Source organism: Rhopalosiphum maidis, chromosome 1, assembly GCF_003676215.2.
Source record: "Rhopalosiphum maidis isolate BTI-1 chromosome 1, ASM367621v3, whole genome shotgun sequence".
NCBI classification, from domain to species: Eukaryota; Metazoa; Arthropoda; class Insecta; order Hemiptera; family Aphididae; genus Rhopalosiphum; species Rhopalosiphum maidis.
Window position 1 is genome coordinate 68,540,055 of NC_040877.1, and position 27,669 is coordinate 68,567,723.

Consider the following 27,669-nt stretch of genomic DNA (forward strand, 5'->3'; position numbering starts at 1 on the left):
TAAAGATATCACTCTTCGAGTAATTTGAGTAATTATTTCAAATTTTAAATTTATTTTTTAATATATCTCACGTCACGTTTTCGATTGTCTTTTATAGTAGTATAATAGCAGTATAGATAATTTTATCAATTTGTTGATGTATTCGTGACATTACAATTGTATTTTGTTGTCTTTATTTCACGAAGGCATAACACTACGACTTTATGCTCAGCAGAAACCATTTAGCATTTTTAATCTGTACTTTTAATATTGGATTGAATCCACCCGATTTCAAACTGTATTAGTTAGATTAGAACATTACCCATTTTTCGTATTTTCGATATTTTAAGTTAAAAACGAGCCATGGCCTGAGAGCTACATAGATCACATTATATTTCGCGTTTGATTTGAATAATCGTAGAACTATATTTTATTCCTACTGAACTATTACAAAATTTGCGATTTAAAGTATCGATAAAAAACTGATGATCTCCTATATTTCCGGTGGTCTGGATGATATTATATGTACTTCTCCTCCAAACCCATCTGAAGGTGACCGTTAGAGCGTAAACAAAGTTAGGTATATTTAAACCCACGAAAGACGTTTTCCACACACACATACAAATAATAAAATACGCAATATACATGCATCATTTATGAGGTCGGGTTTAACGGTCGTAAGTAAACTATATGTGTGTGAAACTCGGAATAGGACGTACAACAAGTCGACGGTCGCTACAACAATAACGATGGCGGTGGTGATGATGATGATGATGATGATGATAATATGTAATAATAAAATAGCTAGCGCGTTAGTCCTGTGACAGCTTTCACGCCGCGTTGACCCCCGCTGTATGACGATGATTGCCGCGCACGGTCAACCCGAGAAGTTAAATATTTATATCGGAATTATTTATTACACTGTACGGTTACGAATAAATGCATTTCGCTGAGAAAATACGGGATTAAATTTATTTTATTGTGATTTATTATGGTTTTTATACAACCACCACGATCTGAGAATTTGTTTCTGTCACTAAAACTACATGTCGCAAGTGCTCGGCTAAAATATGACGAATAACTTCTCGTGATAATATTTAAAACAAAATAAAAATGCTTAGTATTTCATACATTTAACAATAAATACAAAACAGCCTAAACGAATACTTGCGTACGCGTGTAACTGAACACTATATTTTTTAAAGCAACAGTAATTCTACGCAATTTTTTATATTATCAAAATTCAAAATGAAGTAAAACGTTTATGATGTTATTGAACTGAAGTAATCATAATATTTATTTCATACATCGATAAAATAATTCTTTTTCACATAAGAAATTATTAATTCATTTTTTTTTTTTTAACTGTTATAGCCTATTAAATTATCTACCTATACCAGTAAATGAAACGAACTGAATATTCAAGACATTATTCAAGTATGAATTAATCATAAACTCTTTAAATCGATTTTTAACGATTTATCGTAATCGTTTAGTCCGTCTACCACGACTGTTAAACATGATTTTTTCTCACGTTTGCTGTCCGATTTCTCTCATTTGAAATACATTCAATATTAACGCGGTTATTTTGAGGGGAAAAAGGAAACCGTTTGACGTGCGGTAGTGGTACAACCAAAAAAACGCATCAATATGCTGTCGAAATCATGTTTTCAAATTATACACACAACTGCAGCTGCTATTTTGTCGTATTGACATAAGCCCTTAGACTCTATATATTATATTTAAGGACCGAAAAATAAATTATTTATTTAGTATTATACCAATCAGAGTGGAAACAAAATACAAAAATCTCCTGACACATTTTCGGTGATTAAAGTAAATTCTGATTTTGAACGTTTAATTGATCTACCCAAGCAATAGTTGAATATTAATTTTAGTAAACGACGAAAATGTCTTTATACGATGTATACAGACGACAGTAAATTTAATAGTGTTCTATTATAGATGTCCCGAAATTCGGAGTATTGCAATTCACAACTTAGTGGCAGAAGTGAAAATAGGTGATAAAGGTGGCCATTGATGATAATTGAATGAAAGCCGCATGCACAATATAGCGACAAATGTGTGAAAATGTGTTTGTTTAAAAGCATTCTATCGAAGGTAAAAGATAAATTTGTGTCTGTGAGTAGTGAAGTTATATTTGTGGTATAGATGATATAATAGATCATCTCAACAGAAAGGGGAAGTTAGATAATATTTTAAATGAAATAATAACACTATTTAGTCAAAATTTTTAAACTGGTAATACTATTAAAAACCAGATTTTATTTTTAACCGAGACTAATATTAACTTACAAGAATTCAATTTTGCTGGTTTTGGAATAAAAATATACAAAGTTTTCATATTTTTATTTTGGTTTATATTAATATTCATACTCAAACGCTTCGGAATCCGAGAATATTCTTTAAACAATACGACAAAATATGGACATTATATTAATGTAATAATATATAGGGGAATACGAGCAAAAATAAATCCACAGGGGTGGTAGTTGCATACTCAACCATCCCTCTTCATAGTACCACTTATGATCTGCAGTAATCAATCAAATCGTGTAGTGCTGTATCAATATAATATACATAATAACAAGGACGTAATGTCGCGCAGTCATTGAAAAGTACTGCGGTTAAGCACCAACCAGCGTTGCTAACTCTCATATGGGTGACCACTCGGGTTCATAGCAATGAAGCCCATGTCTGGCAAATACGTGTTCCAAAAACCCTACAGTAACAAACATAAAATCCCACAACTAATAGGTTGATTTTTTGCAACTTAATTAAAATATACAAATATTATCTAGACATTCTAGACTTTATTTATAGCAACAACCTGGACAAAAAACAATAGGTAAAGAAGTCAACATTTTAGCTTATGTCGAAAATCCAAAAAATACTATATACTATGTAACAAGTTGGTTATTTTACATATATATATGTATTATAATAATTGTATGGCAAACAATTCATACTTCGTTTTATTAAATTTGAAATGGTTACTAACTATATGTCGATGGTCTTAGTCAAATAACGATTTAAGGTGATGGACCAATATGTCACACGTGTCGTCGACTCGATGGTAATACATAATTCATATCATATATTCGTATTTATACGCTCAAAATTTGTACACATTATGTAAAACGGACAAAAGTTTATTTCCGTGTAGATTAAATACCATTATATCATCATCTTTGTATAATTATTATTGTTATTATCATTAGCATCATTATCGATGTGAGCGACAGTCCCCTTTCCGTTTTCCCAATCCCGGTATCGAGTATGCCGGACGTTATAATATCCTTTGTAAACGGTACCACAAAGGTAATTTCAATACATACGTAATTATTAGACAATGCGTCCGTCGCAACCACTATGGCTTCATTTCGACCACAACCGCGGTATTGTCACCGGGTCCTATACAACAATATTATATCTATCTACGTGCACCGGTAAAGTTCTAAAATTTCATCCGTATTCTATTCCTGGTCATAAACCTCACAGAGTATGCCGACAAAATACTGTTTAGATTTAACTCTGTTAAAAAACTATATTTTTCAATTCAAAGTATTATACAGATTACCTAGTTATACCGTAATTTCATTTTTTAATTTTGGTCTATGTATCGTAGAACATTGAAAAATCATTCATATTAGTTATAATGTAAACGTTTACACTATATTTATGCTACGAGATACCTATCTGAAGAATTGATACAAGTAATACATGCACTATATATGAAAAAAATTACATAAAAGCCAGAAGGTAGCATAGTAGTCTATTTGATGTTGACAAATCTCTATAATAGCTGTACATCATTACATTAAACGGCAGTAGTTTTCAATCTTTAAGGTTAACCATGCAGCACACTTCATCTCCCACAAAATTTTCGCGGCACACCAATCCATATAATATGTGAAGCTTATTTTATATATATATATATACGTTAGTATAAACCTATATATACATACTAATAAAACTATAAATAGATTTTTCGAGGCACACTTCAAGAGCGCTCACGGCACACCAGTATGCCGGGACACACCAGTTGAAAACCACTACGATTAAAGTTTCAACACAATATTAATATGAACAGGGTGCTACAAATATAGCTAACAAATATTAATAACTAAGAATGTAATATTTGTTGTTCTAATATGTATTTATACATTTTGTTCTATACGACACAGTAAATTATAACCAATTTAGTAAATAACATTTATCACTTCTATTAACTACACCCTGTATACGCATTATATATGTGTAGTCATACACCAACTTTTGTAAATATTACGAAAACCTTTATAAGTTGTCAGATAAAAACTAATAAAGTTATGGGAATTTCAAATCAAGAATAAATCATGCACCTATTGCACCTATTAATTAAAATTATTAAATCTATTACAATAAATGTGTTCATGTTTGGTTTTGTTTTTTACAGTCACGTTATATGTTATGTGACGGTAAATGTAAATATGAATATTTGTCCTGTTCGTAAACTTTGATCGTATTATTTATTAGTTTAAACCTTTGATGTCGTTTTTTAAGTACCTAGCTGAAAAATCGTAAAAATTACAATCCGTAAACGTAAAACAATATCTCGTCTATACTGTAGTTTTATATCATAATATAATACCGATTATGCCGATGATTTTTAGTTGGAACAAGAACGACACGATACTGTTTTATCATGTCTTGAAGAGTATATATATACAGGACACACTTCGGTAAAATAAATGTTTCCTATGGGAAATCCACTTTCGGGCAATGATGATGATTAGGATTATACAAGTTATTGTGGTTAAGTACATTTCAACGCCTGTAGAACACACAATATAAAATAATATAAACAGAGTTGTTCACCGAGGATGCTGACTCCATTTTTCTTTTTGATAATTTAATAATTTATTCGGATTCTGATTTTTTTTGAATTTTTAATGAAACTTAACTATTTATGTAATATTATTACGAACAAACTTTTTTTCAAATAAGAACTATCTTATTTATTATAAATTATTGATTTTGATGTACTTGTAATACGATCTTGTCCTCACCAAGTAACATATAAAATAATAAACAAATAAAAAATCAAATTAATTACTACGATAAATATATACATATGATTAGTTGTGTTTTACAATTATTGTTATTGCTTTTTATTGCAAAATAATTATAATTACTTATAAATTATAAAATCTGATGTCGAATATGCTCTACTAAATTTATTTTTTATTTTTATTAAACATATTTTTACAGATTACTAAACCTCACTGAGATAACTCATGTAGAGGCCCAAAGATCTTAACCTTAAAAACATTAACCCTCATATATCTGATTTTTTAATACAAATAACAATCAAGTTTTTTTTTGTTCTAAAAAAAACAAGCTATGTTATTTGGAAAAATGATTTAAAAGCATTGCTTTGAAAAACTTTAAGATATTTTTCTCAAAGCTCTTATTATTATTATTTTTTTAAACGAAAGAAAACTCAAAATATTTTCACAGTAAAAAACATGATAAAAATATAGCTTAACGTTACAAAGCAGTCACGTCTTCGGTTTCGTTTTTACGCACATTATATATAATGCTTTAATAGAAAATTTATCTAATCAGTAAAATAAATCACATTTATTCATTTTATGGGTAATTCAAAAGTTTTAAATGTTTATTTTAACTTAAATAGTACTATCTATATATACATACGTACAATCGTATTTAGTTATAAGATGAAATGTATGACACGTAACTCACAAAATTATCCAATATTACAGATTTCTGAAATTTAAGTGAGTGGTGAAGAACGTGTTTAATTTTTTTATTTTCTAATGCTCAAATAATAATTGAAAATAATACATAAAAAAAATAGAATAATAATAATATAATGTAATTAGCGGATTCCTTTTCTGCTTGCTACGACGTTTGTATTTCAATATTAATAACTACTGTCATTATTTTTTTTATTTACTCTCATTATCTATTGAGTAATATTTTTAATATCTATTAATATAAACAAAATTCCAAAACATTCATTAATATTTAGAATTTTTTGTAAAATAAAACATGTAAATGTATTGCATCATTCAAAAGCAAATCAAGTATTAGGTATATAAATGTAATTTGAAATATTCTAAATCATCACTAACAAAACCACTTTTTACATGAAATGATTCTTATTTAAATAAAGAATACAATATTATATTGTTTAAATAAACTAACTATTATAAATTAATTAAAATTAAATGATAACCCATGTAATGCTAATATTATAATTTGCAAGCTTTTGGTTTATTCCCGTTTATGTCAAACTATATAAATAACACATAATATAATATGAATTAATTGAAAATGAGATTATGTACCGAAATTGCCTATATAATACGCCGTGCTACCACATTTTTAGTATTACAGTAAGAACCCGATGAAAATATAACACTATATTATTATCTGGCATATTATATATTATATTGTGAATAATAGTGTACTGTTTAATTTTTACACACTTCTACAACTATAAAATAGATTATTATTTTTCGAGAACCTTATTACACAAGCCGTAGTCAGTAAAATTCCGTTCGCGTACACAAAACAAACATATATTGATTAGAAGAGACTCTAATTTTTTTTCCAAACATATTATATGTACAAGGCAGACTATCGTACTGAAAGTTTTGTGCAGTTTCATTGGTCTGTCTCCTCGAAATTATTTGATTAAGAAATAGACATACCATTTTGTGTCGTCTGTTCTTCTTCTATCACTTTTTCTATCTCTTTCTGTGTGTGTGTCCAGAAAGTTGAAACCCATCACCTGTTCAGCGTGCCAAACTACACGTGGTTACAACGATCGACGACGAGGACATTAATACTATTTAAACTCGCAAGAAAAACATCGAGTTCGAACTACGGTCGTAATTAAGTATATTGAATTTTGAGAAAACAAAAACAGCAGAAAAAAGAAGTAGACCAAACGTACATGAGATAAACAGAACTAATGCAATAGTATATATATAATATATATATATATATATATTAAAATACACTAAGTACAAATAGAATTCTATAATCGAATACTGTCCTACGAAACGGGTCCAAAAAGAAAACAAATGCTTCAGAACTTTTACAAGCGTACATAACACATGTAGCTTTTAAAAAAAAAATTCCCAGAAATTTTATTTAGTTATTTTTATTTCGTGTGCATTAATTTTTATTTAAAATATCTACCCGATTCAATATGTTGGATTCTGTAAGGAAGTTTAATGTGTTTATCTTACAATGTGTATGTGTGTGTGTTTTAGTGTATTAGTATATAAGTTGTCTCTTAAGAAATTTTTTATAGCTCAAAACGTATTTCAATTTTCAAGATTGAAAGTGATTTCTTTCAACAAGTTGAATCTAGTTTATATTTAGAATTCTTAGTAATTATCGCAATAACAGGTAAAGTTTAAAAAAAATCATGAAAATAGAAATATCAAATATTTATGCTGACATATTTAAAACATGATACAATTTTCAAAACATTTTTACTCTTATTGGGTTATTTTTAAATATTTGAAGTTTTCTACTTATTTTCCTTTTCTTTCTATAAATTATAATAAAAATATTTTTTTTAGTAAAAAATATAATTTCAAACTATTTACACCTTCCACTGTATGTTGGCACTGGCTTAAAATTAATAACAATAGTGTACATGATAAAATATTTTAATGATATACATATATCATACACGCTGTCTTATAAAAGATAGTTTAATTTACTTTATTACCAGTAGAACAACATATTAATAATATTAATATAAATATATCTTAAGATAATATCCTTTGAAACCAAGTCTATCACACAGTCACTATTCAAAATAATTTTTCATTTGCAATTATGTGTCATTGAATAATCAATTTTAAAATATCGATTGCAATTCCCTACTCAATGATGGAGATACATTTGAAGTATTTTAAAAAGAAAGACAACTTTGATTTATAATATAATAGGTACCCTAAATATAATGTTCATTATTTGTTAAATCACGGGCTTTTGGTTCACATTAATCATTTAACTATCATTATCTTAAATATCATCATCAAAACAAATTTACAATTTGTTATGATTTTACACTTAATTAATTAAAAAAGTTATGTGAGAAAACATGAAAAAATCAATTATATGTATATACTCGCGGTGGTAATACGAAAAATAAGTAACTATGCTCTTTATATATTAATATATAATAGTAGACCAACGATTTAAACGCAAACGAGTGATCAATATTGTACTCAACGAAACTTATGATCATGATAATATCATTGTGATTCTTATGTGGTCATTAAACGGTAACGGACTTCGTGTTTAGCATTTGTAGTTGAGTGGGGTTATTCACTGGCGCGAGAGGACACCAGAGACCATGTCCTAATGGTACTCAGAAGTCACGTATATCATAACCATGTAGTTTATACAGGGTGGTGAACTAACAAACTAACATATTTTAATAATAAATACTGAAATGCATTGAAAATTGTACTTTTTAACCTCAACAATTTTTTTTAAAAAAAGGATAATTATTCTATGCTTTACTTGATATTCTAGTTTGTTATAAAAATAGATCAATCTTACATACGTTGGTTATTATAATAAGCTAACGAACTTAAGTACTTTGCTAATGCATTTATTTAAATTCTAATTTTTGACATTTTTAGCTATGACTTGACATTATTATTGTTATAAACTTTTTTTTTTAAATAAAAACCACTCTTTCAACCATAAATATAATTTGTTTGTTGTTTTTAAATTGAATGCAACTAAATCAACATACCTACAAGTTATAGTGAGTTATTAAACTATATTATTGTACCAAGTATAATAAGGATTTTAAGATAAAAAAAATATAAGTAATATTCAGTCTATCATTTGTAGATTCAAGCAATTTTTATTGAAATAAAAATTTTAATTATTATAATTTTCGATTTTTTAAGCCTATTATCGTGAATTCTTAGCATTATCATGACCAAGCATATACTCGTGCAATTCAATAATTCAGAAACTATTTGTTTGAGTTTAAATTTATATACCAGCATAAAAAAAAAAATCTGTTTTATTATTAATACTCTGTACTGACGTTAGTCTTGTCGACAGCGCTTAAACGAAAGCACAAAAAAAAATCAAAGCATTTGTCGTGTTTATATGTATGTACTATATACCTACGATTTTAAAAATCAGACATCGAATAGATTCGTTATTTATTCGTAAATTAAATAATAATGGCGAGCATAGTACTCAGCTAATCACTCTGTATACACGAGTTTGTTTGTGCACCGTCGATATATATTTATGTATTATAATATAATACCCGTACACGAGTACTACTATATTAACGGACTGCTGTTGATTTCCAAAACTATTAGGTATTAACTATGCTATCACAATATACACGATCTTGACCATCGGCGTATACCGTTATTATATTATTATACCATTCTGATAACGTTTTCGAATATTATACGCGCGTAAACGTATACCCATTGTCGGCAGAAAACACTTTTGACGGTGCGATATTGCAGCGTACACAGATTCAGACCGTTGCAATTGATTTCAAAACATATCACGCTGTATATACTTATTATATTATTGTATTCAATAATAATAATAACAATACTATTAATATTTGCAGTTATTGTGTTCTCTAGGTAATAATAACGTCTCTTGACCCCACTTATAGACATCCGTCTCACTATTTGATATTTTACGTAATAAACGACATAATATTATAATGTGATGCATTCGAATCTTTTAAATATTTAAACCCTTAATATTACGATTTATTAAATCGTATTAAATCGATAACGAGTGTTACATATTATAATTTTATACATATGCGATCTATAATAAAGAATAAAACATATATTTATTGAGCTATTTCGTCTTGTTATTAACTCCGAAGACCGCAAGAGAACACTGTCTTACGAGATCCACTGTCGTGTATCAATCGGCAAAGGGGGAGGGCAAGTCAATGAAAATAATTAACACGAGTTAGATAAAAAGAATTCATTAAGTATAATTATTGATAATGTCCATCTGGATTGCACATTCAACAATTGTGTAACTTTCAATTTTTTTCAATAATAACAATAAATATTTTGTTATAAATTCATCTCACATCATTTTTCTTGTTGCCTACTAACAGCTGTGATTGTTTGAAAAATAACACGTTATTAATTGAAATCATTGGATAATTTATATATAATATTATTTCAGTAAAATGTAATAACGTAATTAGGTAACTTATAGTGAATTAAAGCGATAAAACCTAGTACGTAAACCAACTGAACAAAATCAACTGACTAGATTAACTGGGAAAGGTTAAGTTGTTACAGCGGATTTAATTATTAAGTAAATTAAAAAATGAACAAACTAATTTAGTTAAAACGTTTAAAAAAAAAAAAACCAATCGTTTAACTTGGCTTCGACTTTTGAACTAGTTGATATCCACAATATCTGTAGCGTGTAATTAATTAGAATTCCGATTAAATAATAAATATACAACCCCGGCAGCAAACGCAAATAACTTGGTACATCATAGGTGTTGGTATAATGTTGCAAAGCATTCGCCCAAGTCGATGCGGGAATATGATTCGGAACGGTGGCGCAGTGTGTTTTCTTTATTGTTGAAAAACGATATGGCCAGACACTATTGTCGATCATAACAATGACGCGTAGGGTCAACCGTAATATATATACAACGATAATATACGCCGATCAATGGGCAGCCTATATATTATATTCCATGTCGGAAAACTTACGACTGAGTTCATCAAACAGTCAACCGTACGGTAAAAGAACTTTATTGATTCAGACAATGAACCGAAAACCATAAAAAAATTTATCTCTGGACAATTCTAAAAAATAAAATGAAAAATAGATGAAAATATAAGGACGCCGTAAAACCAAACTGGACGTCGCCATCTCGAAATTAAGTTGTTTTATTTGCCTATCCGAGGAATAGACGGAAATGGCGTTTAACGACCGTGTAAAAATACCTAGGTGGTTTGCGTTTCGATACAGATCAGGACATGTATTTGTGACTGTTCAAACTATACTGTCAACTGTTTCACATTATTTATGAAGTTACACAGTTATATAATTACATATTATTTATAATTAATAATAAACTGATATATAAATGTAATGATTTACTACTTTCCAATCCTTTTGTTTTTTCAGAAATGTTTGAATAATCTACACAATTTTACACACTCTGTTATACAGTCATATTATTATGGGAGTGTTTCTATTAATTTATTTAAATAAAATTATTTTCATTTTTTCTCAGGCACCATCAATAACAGCATTTTAATTTTTAAATAATGCACATCACTACAGTGAACACATTGATGGCTGACATTATCAACATGAAAAAATAAATAAGTATGTCAACAACAATACGAGTTTTGATCCGGCTGACGCATCCCACCCTCCCCAGCCATAGTCGTAATCCGCCTCATTTCATTGACTGTTAAATTATTCAAAAAAAAAACATTATCACATTATTATATATTACATTATCATATTCTACCAATGAAAAAATGTGATCAGGTTTGTTGATGAGATGTGAAGTGGTCAGTAAACATGGTGCATATGAAAAATTTGCTGACTTTCTCGTAGTTGTCAACAAGTATCAACAAAACAACAACAAAAAAACTACTACAATCCACTGTATGGATTTAAGGGTAGAACCCTTTCTCCGTTTCAAAAAATTGTTTTGAGTACAGCCTTGAATCTAGATAATATGTTCATCACGATATAAGATAATACATATATCTTAAATCGAGCTTGTCATCGAAGTTTCCACCGCCGGAGAATTAATTGATCAGCCATCAGACTGAACAACTAGCGAAACGTATAAAAAAAACTTACTAAAAGCGTGACACAGTATTTTTTTTTAGCAAATACAACTTAAAATACTTTTATACACCCCACTACGTTTTTTTAAAAAAAAGTAAACATAAAATTGCTTTCTATATTACAAAGTCGTGCACGCCGCTTTCGTGTTTTGAAACAACAGGCGTTGATTTTTATGTATTTTTAACTCAGATTCCGAGGCATAAAATCTGCTGAAATTTTTGATAGATAAATTACCGAATGCAAAAACGGTATACTGTCTACATATAATATTTACTAATAAGTATATAGAAGTAATTATAACGCAATTTTGTAATAACGTGAGCGCTGAAGAACAGTGTACTTCGCACACTTAGCTTGTGTACAAATAAAACAATATTCGTTCAATATTTTCAGAATTATATCAAACTTTTGAATTTGGAACGATAAATATGAGATTTACCTGACAAAAAAAAAAAAAAAACTCACTAAAAGAAAAAGGTTTTGTTTTCAACAAAATTGTAATGAAACGCATATTTTATGTATAAATTATAAATCCGCTATGCGATATGAGAAATAGAGTAATCCGAACCGTTTTTGCTGACGGCTGAACACTATCGGCGACGTAATACTGTGCGTCCCGTTTTCATGCCCCCGGGGCCGGCGTTAGAAGGAGGCAAATCCCGAGTGGGTTTTCGTATCACGTGTCTCGTTTTCGAGGTGTACAATTACACACCTCGTATATATATAATATACTGTCGTCGATTTATTATTATTATCATCATAAGACGTTTATAATTATAATTAATTTTTCTATTTGGTTCATATGGATTTCTCTTCTATTTTCAATACTTAATTATTTTCTATCACAACAAACAGGCGTCGTGTATTATAATATTGTTCATCAGATATAGGAATTCGTAAATTAAACTTCACGAAAAAAATATCAATTGAGAACAGATACCCTTTTTATGAACTATTCGCTGCAGTCGGCAAACCAGAAAAATCTTTTCAGCGTACTATACCTATAACATTATGGCCTTTGCCTTTTTGGATATTTTAAAAAAACACGCGGTACTCACTCATCGTGGAGTTGGTCTTCCTCAGGGTGGGGCAAATCTTCCACAAACCGATCCGGAACGCAGCGGCCGTGTAGGCGCCGTCCGTGCCCGGCACCCTGTACGGTTCCCTGGTGGTTACCCACGAACCGGTCACGAAACCGGTCAGCAGTATGGCCAGGGACGCGACGCCGAAAGCGACGCTGGTCCGGGACACGTTCTCCGGCGCTCGGCTCACCGCGCACATTTCGCCCGCCGCCCAGCCGCAGTACCAGCTAGTCACGGCCGTCGTCACGCGGCCATCGCGACTCCGCGCCGCCGCCACAGCAATTCAGCAAGAACTTTACCTGAAACACCACAGCGTTGGTAAAGGTATTTATTATTGTTATTATTGTCGTCTCACAGGTCATGTGCAGTATTAATCGACAGCAAGCTAAATAACATAAATATACGACTAAAGTGTGATTTGACAGGCGTGTTCAACCCCCGATTCGTAAAAGTCGTCTCGGTAGTATAATAAACACTAGATTCGATACTACATTTGTTTTATATTTTTACAAAACCGTTTTTAAAAATTTTTATCCTCAGTATAAATATTTTAATAACTGAGAAACCAATCGATCGAATTTTCAATTAGGTACATCGACATTTAAAAATAAAAATGACTATCCACTAAATAATTTATTGTAAAAATGAGGGTTTTCGTTTGAAAAATATAAGCTCATATCAACCACAAGACACTCTTTAAGAAGTAAAAAATATTCCAAGAATTTTAAAGTATATAGTTTAAGTTAATAACTTATAAGTCTTTACTTAAACCGTTATGGGACATACGGCATCCAGCCATGGGGAAGCTGCAAAACCATCCAACATCAGAAAAATATAAGCCATACAATTCATCTGTTTCCGCTTATTTTCCTCTGAATCTTGGAACATGTATAACAAACAATAACCTTCACAAAACTTATAGAATTCAAACTTTAAATCAAATCTCCATAATACATTACTCTAAACTTCACACTCTATACCACAGTAAACTCCAATCACACACTGATCACTAGCAACGAACACACTACTGACAACCCTTGACGAAAACTAAAAAAAAAAATGGTGTTGGGACCTTTTGTTATAGCATCTCTCAATAATTAACAAACGTACTGAGTGTTATCACTGAGTAATTTTCCAATTTATATTATTCACCGCTTATCAAAATTGCTTGTTGTAGAGGTTGTATACTTTCACTTTAACAATAAAAAAGGTAAAAATCTAACTACCTACTATTTTTATTATCGTAGTAATTCTTTTAGTTTTTATTTAGTTTTTTTTAATCATCTATTCAGCAACTAAATAATAATTATTAAAACCAAAAATTAAAACATTAGTTTTCATTTGCATTAAAAATGTATAGCAGGTTATAATAACATACAAACTTTAAACTACATAAAAACATTTATTTCTAAAACATTAAAATTAAATTATTATAATAATACAGCCGATACTTTAGTGTCAATAGTTACATATTATAAATATTATGTAGCTTCGGCGAAAATACATACGGTTCAATAATAATGGTTAGACGCATTGCCTAAAAGCATAAATATATTGTGATAAAACCATTTTATAAACATTGTTTATATCTTATACATTTAAACTAAACAATTATAATATTAGGGTTCGTGCTTATTAGCTTTTAAATATTTATTTTGTGACGTAATAAGTGAGTAATAAATTATGTTTCAGATCACCTGGTAAAACACTTAATTTTTCATTTTTAATTACGCTATATTATGTTTATGTTTTTTAGGACCATTAAATTTTTATAGTAATTTTAAAGAAAGAATAAAAACATCTAAAAAATGAATATAAATAATACAATATACCTACAAACCAAAATTAAATAATTATAAATAAAAATATATATTTTTTAAATTGTTTATTTGAAGAAAAATAAATAAACTGTGGTGTTTAAGGCATAATGCACTTCTGTAGTGTTATAAAGTTTATTTCCATTTTTAATTATTCTAGAATTATGGATGTTTCTATACTTTTAAGCTCATGTATGTATTAATATTTTTCAAATGATAAACCGTTTATCTTAAACGCATTACCTATATATATATTTTTGTATTTTATTGTAAAACATTATAAGTTATTATTTTAATTTTTATATAATACCTATATGAAATTATATAATTATTTAAAAAATACATTTACGTTACATGTACTACTTTACTCAATTAACAACCATTAATAACTATTGTATTTAAAGTATTTGGGAGTATTAAAATATTGCGTATAACTGTAATGTAATTTTAAATGATTAAATATAAATATATATGTAGCTGTTTGTAGTAATAGTCGATATCCCGACCCAGACGCAAAACCACAGAAGTGACAAGAGGTTAATACACAAAAGAGGTTCGTACAGTGTGGATGTGAGATGGTTAAGTATAACTGAAAATTTGAATAATTCATACGCCCCTTTTTTGTGACATAAAAGAACTCATATATTTTACGTTTCGTATGGATTGAAAGGTCTATTGGAAATTTGCTCGGAGCTGATATAATCACAGTTGTAAAGTATTTTTATTTATGATTTTAAGCATGGACCTGGTCAGTATTTATTTGTGAATAATACTATATTTTTATCATATATGTTATCATTTTATCAGTTAAATCGTCACTAATCGTTATTTTATTTATTATTTTTTTTAAGTGACAATTAAATCTATGAACTGTATTGAAAAATTTATACAAACATATATCTACGAATTCTACGATAACATAAATTATATTTTGAAAACGTTTAATTCATATATTTAGGTATGCAGTAGAAATGTAGTACCTAAGTATTTAAAAAACTTCAGTAATACCTTCCGTAAACGATCTCCACTTAGATCTAAGATAATTTTAAAATAATCATTATATTTAATTTTTTCCAATTCAAGCGAAGTCCTCGTATGTTCAACACAAGTACATACACTGGCAAGTAAACTGATACGCACAATTTCGATAGCAGTATTATTATTATTATTATAACTGCCCATGCGAAATAATAGGCAGCTTAAGTAAACATTAAATATATATCTGTTTTTATCAATAGATTGATATTAATAGGTATAAGTGCATATTATAAGCACTACACGCGTATTTATATCGGCCAAACAACTTTTACGAGAAAGCGTTTAAAATATATTTTTGAGATCACCATACATATATACACCTACATACATTTTCAGAACTCTCTCGCTCTATAGAAAAAAAAATCCATTTTTTCCTCCGCAAAACCACATATGCCGCGCTTTCGTGTAGCTGTTTTCCGCTCAGTTAACCCGTACTTATATCATATAGACGACTGCCGATCGATCGATAAATACTCAACTAACAGGATACGTAAAGAAAAACTATCTGCGTATCTGTGTCCGTATTAAGCGAGGCGAAATTCTTTTATGTGAACGCGCGTGTGGGCATACGACTTCACGATATCATCATCTGGAGGCAAACGACAAGACAAAAATATTATCTATGAACGATAGAATATCATAATAATAATGTAGAGGTGTCGCGCGCGCAGTCCAATGCGTTGTCCGTACAATATTATTTGGAACGTATTTTTTATGTGGTTGATTTTCGAGGTTTCGAGGCGAATTGTGATATGTATAATCTAATCGTCCGGCTAAACACTACTGCACGTTATAATGCTGTACAAACGTAAGAATAAAGTGAATTTTTGAGTTTTTATATTTATATAATATTTATTGGGTTGACGTTACTGTTCAATGGTAGGAGGTTGGAGGGGTTAAACAGATTTAGATAATTTATTGATTATAAGGAATTCGTAAGAAAAGTTTAATTTTACACTTTTGTTTTTTTGAATAGATTATATCACAAAAGTTAGGTATGTATAGGCATTGTGTTATACTAATGTCTAAAAAAATATTGAATATTAATATTTCCCGAATAAGGAATTTTCGTATTATAGAAAAAATTAAACGAATCATTCAATAACTTATTTGCAACATCAAAAAATATTATTTATCTATTTTAATGGTTTGTAATTGAACAAATTAACTGGCCTCTTAGACTGTGATTATATGTACGATTTCAATCAATTATCTAATACCCAAACCAGGTTTGACGAAAGAATAATAAAATGCAGAACTTTAGCATTAACATATAGATAAACCTATAAACAATATCATATCATAAGCGTGTCCATGGTGCACCCTAGTGCGTACACAGGGGATTTCGGGGTTTTAGCCCCCTTCTCGAACAATTTATTTTGGCTCATAGCGCCATTTGAAATCGCGGGGGGTTCAGATGCATACCCTGCACCCCCGTGGACATGCCTATGTTTCATGTATTCATACACTTATTTATACAATATTTTATTGATACTAAAAATCATATTAATGCATAATTGTAGTACATTTTAGTGGGATATTAGGATAATATTTTAAGGTATTTTTAGAACAATTAGTATCATACTTTAAACTTTAAAAACCTAAAAACCTACTTTCTATGCATGAGATATGCAAGACATTTTATTATGTATCATAATATTGTAATATCATCAAGTCTGACAGGACCGAATATCGTTTACTTGTTGATTATACGACAACGTATTTTGTAATCAGTAGGTATTTGATTTGACATGTAATTTATTATTACCTACAAGTTATTTCACTTTCCAAGATGGCATTATTAACACGTCAAATAATTCACGTTCGTTCAACTTTTTTTTTTCTTTTTGATATGCCTCGTTTAATCCAGAATCCGTGATACAAGCAATGTTATTTTTAAAAGTTTGAGAGAAACCTATGTATTTTTATCTTTTCTTTCATAAAAAAATCTTTCAAAACAAAATTACTTATTATTAAATGCCGTATAAATCGACGTTAGATCGACACGCGAGATTATAATATTGATGGCTGTATTGTAATATATTCTCAACAACAACATTTAATGTGCATGCATCACTTAGATTGTATTTACGCCTAATAATTATTAAAATGGGTATACATTAGCAATAATAGCATTCGATTTGATCTATATGCGTTTTCGCTTCGACCCACTGTAGCTTTGTATGAACAGGGTGTTTTTTTTTTTTTAAACACAAGACACTCATTATTTCGATAACTAATAATGAGTTTGAAGACAGATTTTTTTTTTTTTATATACGTTCATGTCATTATACAAAATATCAATTTGGAAAAAAAATCATATTTTTTTTATACTAACGTGCTAGGTAGATGATCGGATGAGTAAAGCCACACAGAATCACACTACTTCGTTAATCTGAACTTATAACTAATATTAATGACTCGTTCGAAATTCGATTTATATTATTTCGTATTATGTACCTATCAAAATACTCCAAAAAATATTACACTTTAGAATATGAAATAAAAATGGATGCTGTCATTCAATTGGTTAAGAAAGTTTTAAATAAATGATAACGATAAAAAAAATAGTAAAAAAATAAATTATTTTTTAAATAATTTAAAGGCGAAATGATACATTTTTACGTAAAAAATAAAACACCCTGTATAAAATACGGTTTGCAATAACACAAGGCAAAACTATCTTTGGCCTCGGTATAACAATAGGACGTCGCTGCGTTTGAATAGGAATAGTCGTCGAGCTCGCATTATTTTTATTATTATTATTATTGTTGTTGTTGTTGTTGTTGTTGTTATTTTTTTATTTTATTGATCCTTTTAAAAATTGGCTTCTGAAGCCATTATAGTCATATATTTCTACTTCTATTAATTATTCGTGTCATTATAAAACTTAAAACGTATAATATATAATATACACTCGTATATACCAAATACCAATGATTATTGGCCAAATGGTACAACATAATAAATGACTTGAGAAAAAGTTTCAATTTGCATATTATACTCGTACATAATATATATATATCATAATATGTTTTCATTAGATTATTAATTATAAAGTCTCCAAAATATAATATTGTTATCGATTTAGGTTCGAATAGCACTCATATTACAGAGTTTAGGTCTGTTGTAAGTGTTTTGGTTGACACATCGATAACTTTTTTTTATCTGTAAATGTATAAATTTTAAATATGAAAATATTGGCAAATTTAAAAAAAAATCTATGGTCATTAAAATTTCAAGTATTTTTTAATATATTCATAAACTAGAAATTTAAAAATAAAATTCATTTTTCATTTAGTATAGGCAGTCATTACTAATATTATTTTCCCTACACACTTATCTATACAGAATACTATTATTAGGGATCTAAAATACCTATTTAGGTACCTAAATATTATACAACAATTATCGAATGGTAAATATGATAACTTATTAGTTATGTCATAGCACGATAAAGCATAAAATATTATTGATTTCGTTCCACATATTATATACAATTTGATTGAATTTAATTGAAAAAAATATATATTATATTCCAGGCAGACCTTGTTCGTTGTGAGATAGGTACCGGAAGGATTGACACTTTCTGGAATCGGGCCCCTCACGTCCAGAAGGTCTGCGGGCTGCACATACAACGTAGCGAAGATAATATATAGTTTATACATTCAAAAAAATATTATTATACAGGAGCAGACTGAGAATTAGATTCCGGTTTGGATACATCAACATTCGATTGGATCATATTATTATAATATACAGAGTGATTCACCAAACATGCTCATCCCAATTCTTACCTTTAATAATAAATTTATTCAAATCCTGAATTTTGAAATTCTTAAAAATACTTAAAAACATATTTTAAAATAGGTACTTTTTATATACTGTGTTGCCCGGTAGTGGCATAAACTTCTTTTTTTCAAATAATAATCACCCATTTTTTCCCGTAAATTAATAAACAGAGAACTGCTTTGATAATGTTGATGTTGAATGAGTGTCTTGGGGCTATTTTACTTGTGTACCAACAATAATAGGTCGATAATAGGGTTTTGAAGAAAAGGGGGCTATAATGGCTTTATTATTTGTAAAAATAATCTGAGTATAAATAATCTGAGTAGATCCAATATTGCATATATTTGATATTTTTGTTAGCTATTTTTAAGGACTTCTATCCTTAGTATACACATTTTAATAACTCAATAACTACTCATTTTAATTTCCTTTAGATAAATTAAAATTTTCAAAAAAAAAAAACAAATCATCAGCTCAACAGTCTACAATACAAAAGATTTGTTCTTATTTGAGAAAAGTAGATGTTATACCACGCAGCACTCCTTAAATAGTCCAAAAAATATAAATAGTTTAAAATATAGTGCTCAAGTATTCTTTAAAATTTTAAAAATCACCAAATAATAAATTTATTCGTTATTAAAAAAAAATATTAGGTTTATCTTAGTTATATAATACCTATATTACATCATTTCCCTGATATGTAAATTTAAATTTAAGCTACAAGTCTAGTAGTATTGCTGCCATCAATTATTATTATTTATCCATAAAATCAAGGTTTATTTGTTTTCGATGTTTAAGGGTTAAAGTCAATACGTCATGAGTGGTGAAAAAGTAGCAACGGAAAAAAATCAATATTACAATATTTTATTTAATATTATTATTTTATTACTATAAAAATAAATATATATATATAGAAACCATTCAGGAGAATCGACTTCCCAAAATATATAGTAATCTATTTTATTTAAAGTTCCGTAGTATCCTGGGTACGATCGTACTACAAGGAGCACTAGAAAATATGAATAACACAACTTAGAATAGAACGAATTTTTAGAATTGAAAAACTGATAAAAAATAAATTTATATTTTATTTGATATTATGTTAACATCGACATTTATCGGTTAAAACGTCCTTTTTTGTTCAGTATAACGATTGTACCATGGGCGTGGGCGTGTCGTTTTATTTGTTGTGTATTTGACGGGTTATGGTGACAATAGTAATCGTTCAGTTGCTCGTCATCGATCACAAAATGTCGGACCTAGAAGCATAAACCCATGGCATTCTATCTCCCACAAAGTCTTAGCTAGGACGGCAGAGTGCATCCTCCACAATATACAAAGGCAAACATTATTCTATGAACAAACTAGGCTAATCTCTTAAAATGGTAAGATACCTACATATTTAAGTTATTAATTTCCTTTTGTAGAAGTTATCAACCCTCTTAAGCTACGCAAAATCCCAATTAAAACATTTTGTTTCATCTAACATTTTAAATGTATATATTAATTGCTTATACACAATATGAGTCGCATATTTTTTTTCCGATGATGGCTGTTTCAGCTTCAGGGGAACTCAAATGCATAATAATGGCTCAACTAAAAAACGAATAGGATCGGCACGATAATGCATCTATGTTAAAAATCACTTAAAAAACGCAATAAATGTCCTTTCTATCCAATTGCCGATTGTTTTTTGAACAAGTTATAAGAATAATGAGACATAAACTTGTTAACACGATTAACCTACATAACTGCACACTCGACATAGCAGCATATAACTATTATTAAATCAATTATATAAACATTCAAACAACCTTAAATTATTTTACAGAATAAAATGATAATTCATACCGATATGTGATATATCTGATTTAAAAAAAAAAATCAAACAAATGTTATAATAATAATACACTTTACTTTTATATTTGTTTACCTCTGGTGTGGTCAACGATATAAAAAAATATTCCAACGATTAAAATGGTTTCCCATTCCAATTACAATATACATGAACGAATAAAAATAAACACAAGTTGACATGTAAAAATGTAAAATCAACGCATGTCAACTGCATATAAAAAGTTATAGAGTATCAGCAATATTATTATGTTTAGGTACATGTGGATATAAAAAAGTTTTAATATTTCAAATTTAATAGGCATGATAAAAAATTGCATAAACTGAAAAGATGGGTAAGTGTTATTTGATTACTTTTAATCAAATTTTAACCTAACCTGTTAATTATTGTTTTAGATAAAAAGTAAGATTTTTTTTTTTATTTTAAGAAATTGACTGAATGAGATAATATTTAACTTTTAGTTAATTTAAAATTCACTAATGAAGTTCATTTCGATTTTAAAATTATAATTTTTTTACAGTAGTGCAATTTGGAAGCAATATTATTTTTATTTAGAATCACTTTACAGTTATTGATTTTAATCTAAGATGTCTATTTAGATATATACTTTCAAGTATATTTATTTTTTACGTATAAATATCAAAACTTGTACAGAAAATTAATTATTTGTAAGCATTTAAAATTTAGATGAATAGACTAAGAATGGTTCACCAACATTTCACAGAATATTCCACTCCGTTACTCACCTTATCTACTTAATAACGTTAAATGCTTACAAATAATTAATTATTATTATTTAATATTGGTGTTTTTACATCGGAATAATTCCTGGAAAATATCATCTTACAAAAAATGTAATAAAAAAATATACATATTTTCATTGAAATGAAAACTTGAAGTTAAATCGAGCGACGTAAAAACAAAAATGATTTTAATTTCGTCGGAACTCAATACTAAGAATCAAAAAAAAAAAAAAAATGTCAAGCGTTTCTCCATTGTGTATAAAATATGTATATATTGAAAACAACTCCGATCAAATAAACTTCGATTCTATAGTTTTTACTGTCCACTACATCAACGCATTTCAAATTGTAAATAATGTTCCAATAAATATATCCACACGCAATATTGGTATACTATTATATGTTGTACTCCAGAGTCCACGAGCGATTGTGTCGATCCGTTATTCTGTCATCGTCATTAAATTATTATATCGTTATGTATTGCACGACGGTGTATTTCGTTAAGAATATGTATTTGTTCAATTAGGTTGAGGGATACAGTAAGCACGAGATGCTTATTCTTTTGAAAGAATGTGGTGTAAAAAATGAGAATCCTGAAACTGGCGTGCATACCACACACTGTGCATAGCTTATTGAGTTATAAAATAAACAAAATAATATGATGTCCAACGCAATGTGACAGTAACAGAAAACGATTTGATAACATTTTTAACTGCAAACTTTTCTGTTTTAATTATATATTATTTTTTTTTGTTAGAATGTGAATACTATATCTAACTATACTATGGAATATTTGTTAAAAAATACTTAAAATGCTAAAATTATTGTTCTAGATTGCCAATGAAATATTAGTAGGCACCTGCACTATGATAGTAAATCCGGGTATAGTTCACCAGTTAAACGAATACCCGTCGGCCATGCGTGTGATGGGTAATTATTATTCTCGTCCGTTCCTTCCTTCCTTTTTCTGTGCATATAAATAAAGCTCCGTGTATATGAATATACCTACAGTGTGTTTCATTTCAAATATAATGCAAAACATTTTAATCCGGTGACATCGGTTAAAATGTGTTTTTTAGGCGAAACTGAGAAATTCCAAAATACAAACTCGTTTGGACAATATAACTTGCTGAAAAAATAGAATAAACTACTGAATACATTACAAATTACATTATTAAGTTAAAAAAGCAACAATCGGTTTTAAATTTAAAACCTTGATTAAATGGTCAAAATTACATAATAGAAATTGTGAATTCCAACAATTAAAAGGCTGAATATTTAAAAATCGTCAGCAAATGTGTACATTTATATTCCCTAAATCTTCCCAAAAACCCATTTCAATACTGGGTCACTGGACACAAATGATACAACGTGTTATAAAAGGAAACATTGTACAGCGCTTATTAACTTATATATCGGTGAATACGCGACAAACACCGCAACCTCGACAACAGGCCTGCATAGTATATATAATATATATTATCATACTTACATCAGATTTATATATAAAAACCAAGTATCATATTGTCGTAGTCGCTCTTAATGGTTGAAATAAGCTTTGAATGTTCTTATTGTTCATTCCCGTCACCGCCGCATTTTTTTTTTTTAAAAATGCGGCATTTTAATCCGATAGAATTTATTAAGCTCCGTCCCGACTTACCGGCACGGAAGAAAATCGAATCGATGCCACCGTCAGCTCTTGTACCTATAATATTACATAATATACCAAATAAACGTGAAAAATCGCCAACTATTTTGAACGTGTTTTCATTTTAATTATTTCGCACATATCTGACCCGTTAATGGAAAATATGAATACGTTTTACAAGATATTATTACATATACGGAGCAATCCCTCTTGACTGCTTAACTGCAGTTTAGTAATTTTATGTGATTTTGAAAACAGTTATTAATCATTTAAAAATCGAATTCCAATCCGTTATCCAGTTGGATAGTTAAATTAATTTAAATTTTGTACTATAAAAATATTGGTACTTTTATTGTTTGAACTCATAACTAATTAATTACATATTATTACAGTTTATTCTCTGATAGTTATTATGTTTTGGTTTATGAAAATAATAAATATTAAAGTCATAATCTAAAAAGCAAAAAATTTGAAAAATTATGACGATAAAAAATAAAAAGCAAACTTTTTTAAAAAAAATTTACTATAAATTAATTGAAATAATGATAGAACTGATTTCAAATTTAGTATTTAATAAACAAAAAAAAAATGTTTTTACCAATCCAAATTCACCGAGAAAATCAGTATTCAGTATCCACTGATTGAAGAATGGCTTTAATACACACTCCGTACACAATATAGTTCAGACGTTGAAGGTGTAATCATAATAAGAGCGGTAGTCATATAATAAAAACATCATCGTGAATACAAGACTTTTTTTTAATGCGAAATAAATCGCGACATTTTCGGTTTCCACGACATCAAATTATAATATGCACGTCGTCCCCATTGCGTATTCAGGGTAAGCTTTTGTTTCGTCTTCCACCTGCCATTCCACACCATCGTCGTAAATTGTCAAACGACGTGCATTTCATATTTTTGACGAATACACGACTTTTTCCCGCAATTTTCTGTGCGAACACCAAGCGTATTATATTCTAAGGATATTATTTTTATTTCTTTATTATTATATACTTTTTTTTTAAAGCAAACGGTGCAACCCCAAAAACACCGCACAAAGTTTGAAAAAAAAACGCTATATCTAATCCTTAATCGTAAAAAGTTGTACCAATATTTTTTTTTTATCCTCGTCTGTACAACTAAACCGTTTAATTATTCCAAACGTTTTTCAGTGGATTTGAGTAGTTATTTTTTTATAATTTTAAATTATTGCGTAATTTTCATTCTTGATCAAATAAACCACTTTAAAACCACAAAATTACAGAAAACAACGGATTTTTCGCATTTATCTACCTACTGTAGTGGTATATTTTGTATTAAATTATTTTCAAATAATGACATTATACGTTATTTCGAATATTAGTGTATTAGCTGTAATAATAACACTAATTTAAGGCAACGAAATGTTATAAAATAATATTGTTTTTACTATTACACTTGTCAATACAAATCAATAATACATTATTATCACCAATCATTGAACAGAAACATCATAATATATTAATATAAATATATTGTGTAATATATTTTAAGATGCAATAAATATGTTTTGTTTTGTATTATTATAATACGTAACAAATAGTTTAAGAAGGTAACTTTTTTTCATACGAAAATTTAATAAAAACTAAAAAGGAAGATGTTATTTTTAATTTCAAAAAGCGCATCGCATAGCGTTTGATCGTTTAACGCGCATGCTATACTATACTGTATGTACACATACCTATTATATTATACACTATGTATGCTGCAGTTGCCTACAACAACGAGCAACAAATATTTGATAAAATTTTCATTTTAAATTAATAAATGATATTATATAAAGACGTATCTATTATATACAATATAGTTTAAAAAATAAGTTTTACCACAACCGTTTTACAATGACGATTAATATCGCGAATTTATCCCAAGATAATGCAACAACTTTTGATTGAACAAAATCCGCAAAAGCCCGTTCAACGATTTTATTCACACGCACGCGAAACACGCGTTAAATTAAATCGTTTGCATTTTATTCGTAGACATGCAACGTGCTATTAGTTTATTACTTATTCATTATTATCGTAGTATCATAATATTATTATTATGATATTATAAAATATAAATTATGTTGTACGCGTTAATAAATAATTGTACAATATTACTCTACTGATGTAGTATAGTATATACAGGGTGATTCACCAAGCATACTCACCCTAGTTTTTCTTCAATAAAACATTACTTAAAATCTGATTTTTAAAAATTTTAAAATATATTCGAAGACCGTATTTTCAAAATCTAAAACTTTTTTATCATACTTAAAAAAATAAATACCCCACTGTTACAAAAACAAACTTTAATTTTTCATATGACAACCTTCTTTTTATTATTTAAATTATCTATCCAATATTTTTATTCAAAATATTGATGTATCACAATCGAAATTCTAACGAGTAGTTTTTAAAGACTTGAATGCTTTATAAACAATTTAATAACTCAAAAACTACTCGTTCAAATTTGGTATTAGATACATAAAAGTTCTTAAAAAATATCCACTAAATAATTTATAGTAAAAAGGGAGGGCTATCGTTTGCAAAATAGAAATATGTATTGCCACAGCACACTCCTTAAGTAATGCAATAAATCTCAAGAATTCAAAATATGTTCTTTACGTATGTTATTTAAAAATTCCAAAAATCTAATTTTGAATAAATCCTTTATTAAATGAACATTGGGTGTGAACATGCTTGTCAGATCACCCTGTATAGTTTGTGTATGTAATATTATATTATGTAGACGAGACTATGTTTATGTGTAATTATATAATACACATAAATACCCATTAGTTGCAAAGTTAGGCTCGTTGTATATATGCACTAAATTACAACGTCTTGTTTGCTGTTGTTGTTCAATGCGCACGCACTCTTCCTGTTACTGCTGCAATGTTATACATAATATTATGTTAATTTACCAGCAGCAGGTCGACAGAACTGTATACGCGTATATGTATAAAACCAATAATAATGCGTTTTATTATTTTGATTTTTGCACAATACGTTTTACTCTGTACACTGTCGATGGTTTATTTGACGAGGGAAATCGCACAAATCTGAAACTACCAAATCTATCTATTGGTATGTTAATAAGAAGAAGACAACACATGCAAGTATGACGTCCTTTAACTGTATGGGTGCGCACAGAATACACGGCGAATACTCGATAAAATGCAATAAATAGTAAAACGTGGTCAACACGCGTGTTACACGCACAGATACATTGTTTATAAAAAATTATGTGAGGGAGTTAAGAGAACTCAAAAATTTCCAAAATCGACTTACAATTTGACCGGTAAAATTTGGACAATTAAGTGGTGAGATGCAAAGTTTACTCACCCCTTTGCAGGTGATTTTGGTCAATTTTTCGAACCGATGAACCTATCACGAATTCTAAGAACCGACTTCGAAATACCATCATCGATGTACGTTACAATAGGACTGTATAAATATTATAAAATAAACCCATTCGAAAGGACCGTTTCTCTCGGTCGTGACTAACGCCGAATCCGAGACGTCGTTTATGTATAGACTACGGCGCGTGGATAAAATAATATTATTTTATCCCCTGCTTATTATACGTTTACGCACAACGGTATCTCTTTATGTTCCGTGTAAGGGTTTCGATAAATAAAATATATTTTTTTCGCGCGGAGTGTATAAGTGTAATAATACTCACCCATATATTATATATTGTATGTCGGTACACGTATGCGATAAACCTGCATGTAATAATAATATATATATATATATACATATACCCCTCGCCGTTGTATAGA

The 27,669-nt window shown here is 28.8% G+C and overlaps 1 protein-coding gene across 1 annotated transcript in view; it reads right to left on the bottom strand.

Annotated features, from left to right (window-relative positions):
* LOC113558961 (MOB kinase activator-like 2) overlaps positions 1-27,669 on the bottom strand; it is a 193,152-nt gene that overhangs the window by 152,682 nt on the left and 12,801 nt on the right. Inside the window, exon 2 of the mRNA XM_026964553.1 lies at positions 12,942-13,264. Coding sequence (XP_026820354.1) covers positions 12,942-13,164 — 223 coding nt within the window. The 5' untranslated portion in view covers positions 13,165-13,264. The remainder of the gene's footprint in view (positions 1-12,941; positions 13,265-27,669) is intronic.